Source organism: Diabrotica undecimpunctata, chromosome 5 (assembly GCF_040954645.1).
Source record: "Diabrotica undecimpunctata isolate CICGRU chromosome 5, icDiaUnde3, whole genome shotgun sequence".
NCBI classification, from domain to species: domain Eukaryota; kingdom Metazoa; phylum Arthropoda; class Insecta; order Coleoptera; family Chrysomelidae; genus Diabrotica; species Diabrotica undecimpunctata.
The window spans coordinates 134,226,343-134,240,857 of NC_092807.1; the positions used below are offsets into that span (position 1 = coordinate 134,226,343).

Genomic DNA, 14,515 nt, shown 5'->3' on the forward strand with positions numbered 1-14,515 from the left:
TGATTTTAAGCCATCTGACTGTGTTATCATTCTCATCTTCCATACGATTCTTATTTGTGCGTTTTGAGAGGTCTTTAAGAACCAACATATCAGAAAAATGCAGATGTTTGACATGGTACTTAGGGATTGACGGAGCTTCTGTTTCTTTTAGATCTATAGACAAATTCACGAGAGGATTTCAGTACAGTGCTTATGAGAAGCGACGTTGCCGCTAGGCACGTTCATAGTCTGCAGGTGTGATACAGGACCGCGTTGGCCCTCCTGTACGATAACGTTAAATCATGCAATCCTATTAGAAGTAAATGTAACATTATTTACAACTTCAAGCTTTTGTAAATTACACAAAATTTAATAAAACTATTTTCTTTGAAATCTTTTTTACTAAATTATACAGGGTGTAACAACAGAACGGAGTCTACTAGGGAAACTGCTACAAAAAAAATTCGTAGCTCCGTAGTGGCTACAAATTTAAATTGTTAATTTATATACCGACAGGATATATACCAACTTGGATCAATTATTACTATTAAAAGTCTCAACATCATAGGTAGGTTGTCAGCTATCAACATTTCTTTTTCAATTCTGATGACATGCTGTATATAATTTTGCCACTGTTCAGCAGAGACATTGGCAAACGCTTCATGGATGAGTTGTTGCACACGATCTTTTTTAAAGTTAGTGTTTCGGGCTGCAACGTAATGTTTAACTTGGCTCCAAACCATCTCTATTTAATTAAGCTCACAGTGATAGGAAGGCAATCGTAATACTTCTACGCCGTATTTCTCGACCAAAGTTTCGATGTTATACTTGTCGTATATATCTACATAACTGTTTGCTACATCCAATAGTTCAGACTTTAAATAATCTTCATAAAATATATCCTTCTCTCGTAACCATTCTTGAATTTGTTGTTTGTTCCAGGAGCTTCTTGGGAAATTTTGTTTGCATAAATGATATGAAGCATTATCCATTACTACCACATTTTTTTCTCCTTTTGGTAGGTTTGTGATTAGTTTATTTTCAAACCAGTCTTCGAAAGACTCGCCGTTCATTTCGTCATGGTAGTCGCCTGAATCTTTTTTTGCTAAAAATACACATTCTGAATTTGGTAGAAAACCTCTATCAGATCCAACATGTAACAAGACAAATCTCGGACCTCTTTGTTTTGGATCATTTAGACCAGTAGTCAAGCCTTTTAAAAATGCATTCTTATAACTGGTTATGGTTGAATCCATCCATACCTTATTTACTGTATGTCCGATATTTACCCAACTTTCATCCAAATAGAAAATATTGTATCCTTGATTTCGACAATTCTGTATTTTTCTAAGAAATTTATGCCCTTCAATTTATTATGTCAGGACATTCCATCATTACTGCTTTCTTTCCTCTTTTTTCATAAACAAACCCCATCTCTCGCAATAGTCGATGTAGAGTACTTTTGGAAAATTTAGGCAAATGTTCGTGTAAATTAACGGCATCCAGGATAGCTTTGATTTTGGGAGGTATGTTCATTAAGAAAAATTCCATGTGAACAAGTCTTCTCAATTGGCTCCTGATATTCTCATCGTAGGTAAACTCCCGATTGGTTTCCTTCTTGGTCCGTTTACGTGGGTTTTTCAGAATTTTGGGTAAGTCTCCACTATGATCCAATCCTTCCTGTTGAATTTTTCAGACTGTCTTATCGCGACAGATCGAGTTTTGTTGACACAAAACTCGATCGGACAACTGTGGATATCATTCAAACTATGTTGTGCCTGCGTTAATGCACTTGATAGTTGCTATTTTTTCCACCTACTTTAGCGACGGAATTTAGAGGATGACCAGCAACACCGCTTTGTTAGTTTGTATTTGAATTATATTTAACCTTGAACTTTGTTAAGTTTTGTAGCAAATTTATAATATAATCTCAATTACTGATCGTTCGTTTGACAGATGGATGCCAAAAGAAACATTAACTTTTGTGCAGAAAAATGAGAAGATAATCAACAAAGTATAAACCACAGTGCCATTAAGCTACTTAGTCACAATGTGAAAATATCGGATAGAATAATAAATTAGAGATGGTGTGTGAAGAAACCGAAATATCCAGAAGCCAGTTTGGCTTTATGCAAGGCAGATTAACAAGATGTGTATTTTTTATTTTAAGGCAGCTGAGAGAAAACTATAGCAATAAAAAAACAAACGCTCATTCACCTTAAGGAAACTTATGATGAGTTACCTCGAGATGATGTAAGGTGGAAACAGAAGGAAGAACAACTAATGCATCTTGCGCCAATGAGAATACTTATATGGGTTATTGGAGTAATGAAAAAGTTTTCGGGTGGCATCAATTGATGCCAAAATGAGAGAGTATAGCCTAGGAATATAGGGCACGTTCAATGCCTAGATAATAATTTCCTAATACTAATAATCGCCGAGTTGCAAGTTCCTGGAAGAAGTAGAGCAGGAAGAAAAGACCTACTGGGGTATACTAGGCAAGACATCTGCGTGAAGGGTAATGATATTGGTATGACTTAAAATAGAAATTCATGGGAAAATTTAATTAGAGAAGCAGGCACTGCATAGGAAAGAAGGCAAAGAAAATGATGATGTTCATATATTGAGTTAAAGATTTGGATGTCCTACGATAACGCTTTTTAGTTTGTCTGTGATTTCATCAGGGTTTAGAATTTTTTTTGCTTATGAGTTTCTTTCAGTGAATCTGGTTTTTGATGATATAGTTTATAAATATCAAAAAAAAAATAAATGTGTAAAAAAATAAAACAAAAATAATCCTTTTTTCACTGTATTTAGTACTTGTTTTAATGTAATTAAGTAATATTCTGAAGCCTACGAAGAGAAATTATACAATACAAAGACCTGGTAGTGAGTAATAATTTGTAACAATCACTAATTAATTTGTAATCGAACACTGCAACTAAAATGTTTTATAAACATTTATCATGAATGATATGCTGATAAACTGTCTACGGTACATGCTGGATGATGTTAGTTCTTGATGGTAGTCAAGGTTTTTTAGATGCATACAGATTTGAAGGGGTCATCATTATTCATTCTGTCATTGAACTCTCTTATGAAGTTTAAAGAGAAAGGTTGTTGGTTTCATAGTTGAATAATGTGTTCATGAATATTTGGTTCAAATAAAGATAAGTTAGGGATTATATAAATTAGATGCAGTGCTTTTTCCATTGTAAAACTTTTTTTTGCGAATATTATAAATATGTTAAAAAACGTGTACTAAAATCTAGTGAAACAAACTCTGTCATTTTTTTTATCTTAATACTAATAAGCAGACACTGTCACACTGTATTCATAAGCTTGGTTCTGCAGTAGTTTGTCAACAGTTCACAAACTTACTTTGCGTAATGTACATTCAAATCAGTTGACACAGTATGAACCAGGATGACGTAGTCAACCATCCTACAGAGAAAGGGAAAATACAAAGGAAAGGGTGTGTTAATCCTGCATATACCGATGATTCCAACGGACTTACCATTTGATTTTAAGCGTCTAAAATTTCTCGTGCGTTTGGCTTTTGCAATGGCGATAAATAAATCGTAAGGCCGATTGGTGGAAGTTTGTGAAATCAACTTGGTAGTTTCCATGTTTAGCGCATGGACAAATATACGTCGCGTGTTCGCTCGTCGAAAAACCGTCATCGTTGAATATTAGGGGTGGCCAACTTAATCGGACTCGAGATTTACTCTCTGCTTTTTTAATTCTTTGCGATCTACCGACTAGGAGTTTTTTGACTATACTGGCCATCAATAAAACTTTGATTCCAGCATTTTAACGTTAAAAGTGAGCTGAATATCTCAGAGTCGCTATATCTCAGAAAATCAATCACTGATTGTGAAAAACTACTTTAGCAGCTTTTGAGATCTGAAAGAATTTTTAATGTGATTAAAACCGATCTGTCTTTGAACGCTAAAATTCGATTGAACGATTAGTTTTATTGCTCTCCAGTGTGTATTGATAAATGATCATAAATAAAACAAAAGTAGTATTTCTTATTTATTTATTTTTCTAACTATAATAAATTAGAAAAAAAAATTAATGTGAGACTTGCGTTTGAACAGTTTTTGCTAGGTTTTTAATGTCTGGCCTGTAGTTGGAAATGGCCAACCAACGTATGAGCATCAGTCAAGTTGGAACGCTGCTTACTCTTCGTTTATTTTAAATATGAAGACGCTGATTCACATAAATAGGTTGAACCAAAATATGAGTGCACTTGTTCAGCACATTTTTTTAAATTTGGATATTTGTCATTGCACACCTACTACTACTATCGGTTTACAGCGTTCTCCGACGCCTTCCGACTCCTAACCGCCATTCTTCTCTATTCAGCCATAGGCCTGGAGGGATTTCTCTTTCCTCTAGTTCTTTTTCAATTCCCTCTCTCCAGCTTTTTCTCGGCCTTCCTCTTTTCCTTCTCCCTTGTGATGTCCACGTCAAAATCTGTTTTGGAATCCTGTCGTCTGGCATTCTCTGTACATGGCCGTACCATATTAACTGTTTTGTTTTTATGTCATCAACTATTGTATGCTTGACTCCCATCATTTCACGTATTCTCTCATTTGGTATCCGATCTCTTCTTGATTTTCCTGCTGCTCTTCTCCAGAAGTCCATTTCTGTTGCTAGTAACAGTTTCTCTGTTCTTTGTTTCATTTGCCAAACTTCGCTGCCATATGTGATTACACTTTTAAGTATGGTGTTGTATATGAGTTGTTTGTTCGCTTTAGATATTGTTTGGTCCCATAGAATTCCGTTTATCATGAATATGGCTTTTCTACCCTGTATGTTTCTGTCTTTTATAGCATGGCACACCAATGGCCAGAAATCTATTTCAATTTTAAAAAAAAGTTGATCCATTTGGAATATCTTTGCAAATTGTTTGGATGTTTCAAAAGTGACATGAATAGTATCATTGAATGGATAATTGATGAATTTGGTCAACTTTTCAATTTTATTGAAATTTCTAAAACGGATTTCAAAGTGTGATACCACTGACCAAATTTCTGCTTTATACTTCTGTGGCTTGAAAACATGCGAAGAATGTTTTTCCATGTGATCTTTAATGTTCGTAAATCTTGGAAACCTTTTCTTTTTAATATCAACTATCAAAGATACTGCTGGAAGTTTCCATGATGCAATAGAACGCATTATTTTTGATAATGTTTTGTTCTTGCCTTGCAGTTCCAGATTCAATGTGCTGTTTACTAGTGAAATCTTCTAGAAATGCCAAATCAATTGCTGATGATCATCACCCCTTTCTCCAAGAAACTTAATAATGTCATTTAACAAATCTCGAAACCGTTGGCAAAAACTTGCTGCGACTTAGCCACCTTACGTTGGTATGTATGATTAAATCTGGTTCTTCGTCATTCAGTTGTTGCTAAAACAGCCGTCTTTGCAGAGATTTGCTTCGTATTAAACTGACAATTTTAAACGCAATATCCATCACGTCTTTTATGTTAAGCCTTTTACTGGTTAGGGCTAGTTGATGAATACGGCAGTGGTAATTAATGAAGTCCGGGAAATCTTCATCTTTGTGACATAGTGATATAAATCCAATAGTAACATCAATCACTGGCGGAGCCCCATATGTCGCTATTGAAACTAGCTTAAACAAAAGCAGATTAATCTTACCGACAAAATGTTTGAATTCAGTGAATAAATCAATGCCAAGTGTTCTGCGTTTTAAGCATATCATTGTTAGCAACTCTTCTCTTGTTGAGAAATCATCAAAGACCATCCAAATGAAAATAAGTAACTGTGCAGTATCCATGATATCCGTCGACTCATCAAGCTGTAGCGAAAATGCAACGCACCGGAGTAGATCTCTTTGCAGTCGTTCATTAGAATTTTTACTCAACAATTCTATACGACGCATCACAGGATTTCGTGACAGCTGCAGATCATGTATATATTTTTTATTTCATTTTTATTTTTGAAATTAACAAACAGCAAATCTGATAAATCTTCGAATATTTTTTTGACATATTCTACATCAGAAAACGGTTTACACTTTTGCGCAATTTTATAACAAACTAAGAATAAAGCTTCAGTTATAACCTTAGACTGTTCATTCGGCTTACAGAACATATTTCCTTGGCAGTCAAAAGAGATTTTAATGCTTAAAGTTTATTCTTTCTCACTTTACTGTTAGGTGGAAAGTCTGATTGGTATTTACCGTGCATTGTGTTGAAGCGTCACTCTAAATTTCCTTTTTTCGCCATTGCTACTTATGTATTGCAGATTTAGCAGCAACAATTTTATTTTACCATAGTAAAGAAATATTCCAGTTTCCAATCCTTGTGGAAATGATAAATTTGCGATTATTTTGGAGCTGGCCTTTCAGATACCTAGAGAAGTAAACAATGGTGTTAGTAACCACTACTAGAAACGAAAACGTAAATATTGTTGTTGATTTCAAATATTAACAACACAATATCAATGCAAAATATAATTTCAAAAAAAGAAGAAATAATAAGCTTTATGTATTAAGAAATATTAAATATCTTGCTTGCTGCTTCAATAGAAGTTGAAGTTTCTGCGGTTGTGTTTCTTTTCAACCACTTATCCATGGCATAAGTAAACATGTAGCAAAAGTCTTCTAAATACTTCTAATATCGCAGAATATCCTCACAGTCCAATAATATTCGACTCGATATCGCCAAGTCACTGTTGTCGCTATCTAGTTCGCAATAAACTGATTTGATCTCGCGCGCATCGCGCACGAGAGTTCGCCGGATCAGCTGCTAGTAACTTATAAAACTTAATATTAATATTCGGCTAAAACATTAATATCAACGGTATAAGCGAAACGTTTAGACTACAAAATTTGAAAATTATTTTTCTACTTACATATATTGTGGTTTGTATTTTATTGTGGGCTTTTTAACAAATTATGACTATATCTTGGTTGGCGTGAGCACATATTTGTCTTTGTTTTATTAGCAGTTCATGCATATATTGTCGACTTGTTACATACTTGCTACTATGTGTCGCCGCAATATTATGTAAATACTGGTGGAATGTAGTCTCAAACATTAAATAAAAGTGTTAAAGTATGCAATCCGGACAAATTACTTCAATATTTTTCTTCCTTTTGTGAGTTTTAAAACGAATTAAATTAATTAATTTTAATTTTGGTCTGATTTCGACATACTTTTGACATGTTAGTAGTACTTATGACCTTATGAGTCATCAGTTCTGCTTACTATCAAACTCGTTTCGATAATTTATAAAAAAAGCATAATATACAGAAGTCTCCCGTACTACTCCACTACTACTTTGATCACTAATCAATGCATTACTGCCACTGGGAACAGCGAACCATCCGCTATTCCCTTACTTTTGTACCACTTTTCCATACAGGGCTTTGAACTTGCTACGATTTTCATTGAAACTTGTTTATAACTTTTTAAATATCCTATATAACACAAGACAACCTGGTATTCTTGTAACGAGGAAGTAAAGCGGGATTTAAATGTAACATAAAATACAGGGTGATTCGTTTAAAAAAACATATTTTTTATGCGTTACAGTTTTATGGGAAACCCTCTATATTTGTATCTAATTTTTAAATTTTAGCTTTCAGCTACCTCCTATTTTTGTAAGTAACTTTTTTTGGCATATTCTTTCACAACGGATATAACGTCCGACTATAGGACAATCGGTCTTATGAGTCATATTTTAAAAATCCTTCTTTGGATAATTCACTTCAGAATTTATGCTAGAATTAAAGGAAAAATTAGTGATACGCAATTTGGTTTTCTTAATAATCTTAGAATAAGAGAGATACTATTCAGCGTACAAGTACTGGTTCAGAGATGTGGAGATGTCAATCATCCTGTGTATATGTGCTTTATAGACTTTGAAAGGTCGACAAGGTTAGACAAGGTCGATAAAATCGACTCCCAGTTTGAATTTCGGAATGGTGTGGGCACAAGAGAGGCACTATTTTCTTTTAACGTGCTAACCCAAAGATGTTTGGAGGTTAATCGAGATCTTTATGTATGTTTTATAGACTACAACAAGGCATTCGATAAGGTAAAACATGATTGACTTATAGAAGTACTCAAAAACAAGAATCTGGATGTGGATGTGATGTAACATTGATATCGAATTTATACTACAGCCAACGATCAAATGTGAAAACTGGAAGAGAAGTGTCAGAAAAAGTAGAGATAAGGAAAGGGGTCAGGCAAGGCTGCACACTGTCGCCGTTATTATTTAATGCTTATTCTGAAGAAATCATACAAGAAGCTTTGGTAAACGAGACAGTCGGCACAAAAGTGAACGGAAGTTTAATTAACATTATGTATGCCGACGATACAGTCATAATAGCCGACAACTTGAAAGACTTAGAAAGAATAATAAACAAAATATTAAGATATAGTGGAGAATACGGAATCTCTTAACATAAAAAAAACAAATTCAAGAACAATTAGCAAGAACAACAATACAAACGAAATATTAACGGTAGACGGCCAACAGATTGAGAGAGTAAAAAGATATACTTACTTTGGAACGATAATCACAGAAAATAATGATTATACTGCAGAAATAAGAGTCAGAATTAAAAAAAAACACGTGCCAACTTGGTGAAAATGAAAAAGATTTTATGCAGCAAAGATCTGACATTAGCCCTCAGAATAAGGCTAATTAAATAGTATAAACGCAGTGTACTCTACTATGGAGCTGAATCATGGACATTAAACCGGAATACACTAAATCGACTTAACGCGTTTGAAATGTGGACATTTAGAAGATTGTTAAAGATTCCATGGGTAGATAGAGTCACGAATACAGAAGTGTTAAGGAGAATAGGCAGAGAGAGGAAATGGAAAATACAATAAAAGAAATTAAATTTCAATATCTCGGACATGTGATGAGAGGCGAAAGATACAACATCTTGAGACTAATAATTCAAGGAAAAGTAGTGGTTTGAGATAGTGGTTTGGTTGCAGCTCAAGGCAATTGTTCAGAGCAGCTGCCTCGAAGGTCAGAATAGCCATGATGATTGCCAACCTTCGTCGCGGAGATGTCACTTAAAGAAGAAGAAGGATATACATGAAAAACTGATAGCAATTCTTGAACGAGTAGGAATAGATGACAAAGACTTAAGAATTATACAAAATCTGTACTATCACCAGCAAGCAAATATCAGAATTGGCGTAGATACTTTCGAATCAATTGAAATTCTTTGTCGGGTTAGGCAGGGGTGTATCTTATAACCACTGCTTTTTAATCTGCAGTCGGATCATATTCTCAAAGAGGCGCTTGCCAGGGTTGATGTCGATATTAGGGTCAAAGGAATCGATCAGTGATCTGAGATATGCGGATGATATTGTGTTGCTTTCGAGTTATACAGCAAAGAATACGTCTTTAAACTTAATACTTTAAAAACTAAATTTACGGTAGTCAGCAAAACACCGCCGGCCGACTACATAATTACGGCATATAGTATTGGAATAGAAGAAACCTAGAACATCACTTATCTCGGTTCAAATATAACTGTCAATTACGATAAAAGCAAAGAGATAAAAATCCGCATTGAAAACGCCAGAGCAGTGTTCTTGTGGAAGGAGAATTAATAATCTAAGACTTGTCTGGGTGTTTACTAAATCCCGAATAAATACACTTCAAGCTTTCGAAGTGTGGGTGTATCTAGGGCTGCTACGCATAAGCTGGGTTGAAAGAGTTACAAATGAAGAGGTACAACAACGTCTAAAAAGCAACCCGAAGTAAAGAAATGCGTAAAAATACGAGCATTGGAGTATTTTGCCTATGCCATGGGACACCCAGAACGATATGGAGTCCTCCATCAGGGCAAAATATGCGGAAAGAGAGATTTTGGCCGTAGAAGAAGATAATGCCTTCGTAACCTACATGAGTGATTTAATCAGTCTTTGTGGTCACTCTTCAGAGTTCAAATTTGCGGTGAATAAAATTATGATAGCCAACGTTCAGTAGTGGACATGGTACGGAGAGAAGAAAACATTAATAAGGACCGCACGGTCTATTAGTATTATAAATAAAACAGAGCATTCTGAACCATTAATAAATTTAGTAATAAATCAGAACTGTCGGAACTTAAATAATGTTCATCTATATAAGAAATAATTTGCAACGTTATCAAAGCTTTTCGCTATGATTATAATGAATTCTGATTTAAATATATATTTAAAAGTATAATTTTTTGGATAAATTATATTATGAGGTAAAAAAATATGTCGAATAAATCTAATTTAATACAAGTTTATACAGGAAATGTTTATTTTTTAGACATCTCCGTTCTAGTATATGAAACAAAAAAAAAACGATGGAGTCGCTTAGATTTGACTGCCTGCCATCGAATAACCAAAGAGAAAGTAATATTCTTCTGTATTCTAATTAATTTAAAGGAAGTATCATCATTAGAATTATTAATCTTCATTTTGAATATTGAGTTTTCAAAACAAATGACAATCAAACTGTTCACGGTCGACTGAGTTGACGAGCATCCGTATATTTTCACGCTCGACACATCGTCACAGTCTAATGCACATGGAATGTGGTCTTCTCTCGTACTACAATTTGTTTATCTTCTCTAGTATTTCTATAATAATTTCATTAATCAAAGGTAATTTGTGGTGGTTTTAACTGAACTGCCTTAATTGAACTGGTTACATTTTTACTAAAAATAAAATTGTATGAATCCTAATACGAAGTACATAATGTGGTTTTAGAGATACAATGTATTCTCTGTTCACAAATTGTTGAGAGCACGAAATATGCCTCAAACTCATAAAACGGTCGTAAATCATAAGCGTTCCTAAGGTGTTTATTCATTAAATAATAATATAATGTTTTAATACTGTTATATATAATATTGATAATATTTTAATACTAATATATTTAGCAAAAAAACAATTAAAACTTTCACGACTAATGTTGGTTATTATATTATATTAATAAAAATAAGAATTTCACCTTTAACAATTTTGTAAATAAGAATACCTTATCTCTTTGGATATTTCAATACTAATCTTCACGTTTAATTACTTTACTAGAAAACCTGGAATTCATATCCGAATGTACTATTCGTTGCAAGATAATTAAGATGGAATTCCCCAGATTTTTAATAATATAATTATATTCGAAACTTAACTTGAAAGGGTGAAGTTATTACGAACGAAAACAATTTTTTTGTTTAGTACGTTTTTGATCGCATGTTATTTACGGCTCGTCGGTGTTACCGCGTCTACGGCAGTAATTAGCGTCTCGAATATTTCTTTTGCGAATTATATGCAGTGCGTGAGTGATTTTTTATTCCATATACCTACGAACATATACGTACCTTTCGCTAGTGCTCGTTTTGTTGGATTGTTTGTGATGGCTTCATCATCAAGTATTACACCGGTACTGTTGCGTACAGTCAGTAAGTCTGTCTATTCACCAAGAGAGAAGACTATTGTCCTGAATATTCACGATGCTCTGGTTTCTCAGAGTCCCACAAACACTGTTCGCAACATAGTCAAAAGTTGTGCCAACATGACTGGCGTAGGAGAGTCAACTTTATATAGGTTCCTATCAGAAAGAAAAAAACACGGTATAGCTAACCCAAACACAAACGAAAACTTAAAGAGAGGGAAAAAGCCTATTGAAATTGATCAATTTGCCAAAAATGGTATTCGAAGGAAAATTCATGGATTTTTTTTCAAAAAAGAAATACCAAACCTTAACAAAATTTTACAAGAAGTTAGAGACGACCCGGATTTGCCTCATATCGGACGAACTGAATTGTGGCAAGTTTTAAAAGAATTAAATTTCCGGTGGGAGAAATCAGACCGAAAATCACTTTTGATTGACCGGGAGGAGAAGATGATGTTGGAGAAGAAATTATCTAAGATTCATACGAAAATTCCGGGCTGAAGAAAGGCCCATCTTCTACCAGGATGAAACGTGGGTAAACTCAGGTCATACTCTAAAAAAAATTTGGTCAGATAAAAATATATTAAGCTCCAGGCAAGCCTTTATGGAAGGTTGGTCTACTGGTATCTCCCCACCTTCTGGTAAAGGCAGTAGAATAATAATTTCTCACATTGGCAGTGAAAAAGGATTTGTTAAGCATGGTTTGTTGGAATTTCATTCCAAAAGCACAAAAGACTATCACGAGGAGATGACAGCTGATGTTTTCGAAGAGTATTTTGAGCAAATGATTAAACACATACCAACAAATTCAATTATAGTATTAGATAATACACCTTATCATTCACGACTAGTAGAAAGACTTCTAACGAATGCGTGGAAGAAACAGGACATTCTTGACTGGCGGCGGAATAAGTATCTGCCTTACGAAGATGGAATGGTAAAAGCAGAACTTTTAAAAATTGCCCGGCAACACAAATCTAAGTTCAAGAAATACGTAGTTGACAAAATGGCGAAAAGGCGAAACATCACAGTCTTTAGACTTCCACCCTACCACTGCGAAATAAATCCAATTGAACTCATTTGGGCACAGTTGAAAAGTTATGTGGCTAGAAAAAATACGTCATATAAAATACAAGCTGTACGTGAATTGTTATACGAGTTTTTATAACATATTACAAAACAAAACTGGAAAGATGCAGTAAGACATGTAATAGAAGAAGTACAAAAAATGTGGGATCTTGATAACATAATTGATGCGACCGTAGAGATTATTAACCTAATTATTAATCCTCAAGACGACTCGGATTCCGAAGTTGATCCTATTTATTTTGAATTTGAATAGTTTTCTAATCGTAACTATATAAGTTAAGTAATAGTAGTTGTAATCGTAAGGTATTAAAGGGGAAAGGCGCAAAATGTCGCCTGTCAAAATCTTCAATGTGTTTTAAATGTATCCATTTTTTTACAAATCCTGAGAAAACTAAAAAGCATTTTTGAAAAATTTAAAGGCAGAATGAAATATTTTTTAGAATAAATAAAAAGTTTCTTTTGCATGCAATATTTTCAATTAAAAATTATACTATATTTTCTCTTTTATTTTCACCCCTGTTACATAACATATTAAAATAAACATTGTAGAAGTTTTCGAAATTTCGGATTCGAAAATAATGGATACATTTAAAACTCATTGGAAATTTTGCCAGGCGACATTTGGCGCATTTTTCCTTAATTAAATAAATGTATCTTTTACAAATGGCAAGAAACTTTTTATTTTTGAATAAAATAAATAAGTTTTATTAAAAAATACAATTTACATAAGTATAATTTAAAAAATATATTTATTTAGTTCAAATAAATGTTTCAATCATATACTCTACGACACTGGTCATTCATTTCTAACCATTCAAAATACCCCCGTAATAGGATTATAAGGTATTGTATTCCTTTAGATATAAGGTGGGTTAGTCGAAAACGTCTTAAACCGTCAGTTTTAGGTTGGTTTTTACTATTATATCGTATTACCTATCCTCTCTGTATTTCAGTTTTCTAATTAGGGTTAAACTTGTAGTGAGCTATCAACAAATTGTGAACCGTGTATAAATAGTTACCCTCAATAAACTCTGAAAAATATCGTTCACCTTAAAACACATCTTCTCATTTTAGTAAAGCCATCATGAGCAATCAACCAAAGTCTAAATACACAATACCCTTAATGATATTATTCCACCCGAAATTCTCTGACATAAATAATTTTTTTGATTCGCGAATCTTTGTCACACACTAAGATTCGCGGCTGCAAAAGTGGAATATAGACAAAAGTTCACCCAGAAATATAATCCTATATATTTATTCTTTCATGTATTGTTTGTTTATTTTATATAAAAAAAGACCTAGCCTAAAAAAGTATAACAAGCCCAGTAGATAAAAAAGGTGAAAAATTTATTACGGAATAAGTCTCTTAGGAGTTGTTAAGAAACTGATTACACAAATAATATCGTTTGAAAGAGAAAAAACCTAAATAAGTATATGAAGAACAACAGGGCTTCCGATAAAACAGGTCAATGGTCGATGCGATATTCATTATCCGCCAAATAAGGAAACGGGCAATTAAATTTAACAAAACTGGACTTTACGAAGGCGTTTGAGAGAGTAACACTTGTAGATATTCTTAAACTATTATGATCTGGAAATATAGATCCCACAATTCGAGCAATTATTAATCGAAATATCGAAAAATCATTTGGAGGGAAGAAACCAACGAACACTAACATATCAAAAAAGAAAACCTCATGGTTAAGTAAGGAAGTGAAGACAAAATGTAAACAAAAAGAAGAAAGACTTTTTACAATCCAGAACACAACATGAATACAATCAATATAAACGAATCGGAAATGAAACGAATACTTTAGTTTAGACAAATCAAAAGAGAACACTGGCAAAGCTTCTCAAAACAGAAGGAACGCAACTTTTACGGAACACAAAAAGAAAGATAGAGAATGTTCAGAGAACAAAGAAGAGATGAACGAACTAATAAAATCGAAACACATTCCACTGAACCACCATCACCAGAGGTGACGACAAACGAAGAAGG

At 33.7% G+C, this 14,515-nt stretch overlaps 2 protein-coding genes across 2 annotated transcripts in view; one reads left to right on the forward strand and one right to left on the reverse strand.

Annotated features, from left to right (window-relative positions):
* The window catches only part of ex (FERM domain containing expanded), a 175,363-nt gene that overhangs the window by 36,479 nt on the left and 124,369 nt on the right, over positions 1 to 14,515 (forward strand). The gene's annotated exons all lie outside the window — the stretch shown is intronic.
* Positions 729 to 1,235, reverse strand: LOC140442481 (uncharacterized). The gene has a single exon (XM_072533548.1). The coding sequence runs from the start codon at positions 1,233 to 1,235 to the stop codon at positions 729 to 731; it is 507 nt and encodes a 168-aa protein (XP_072389649.1).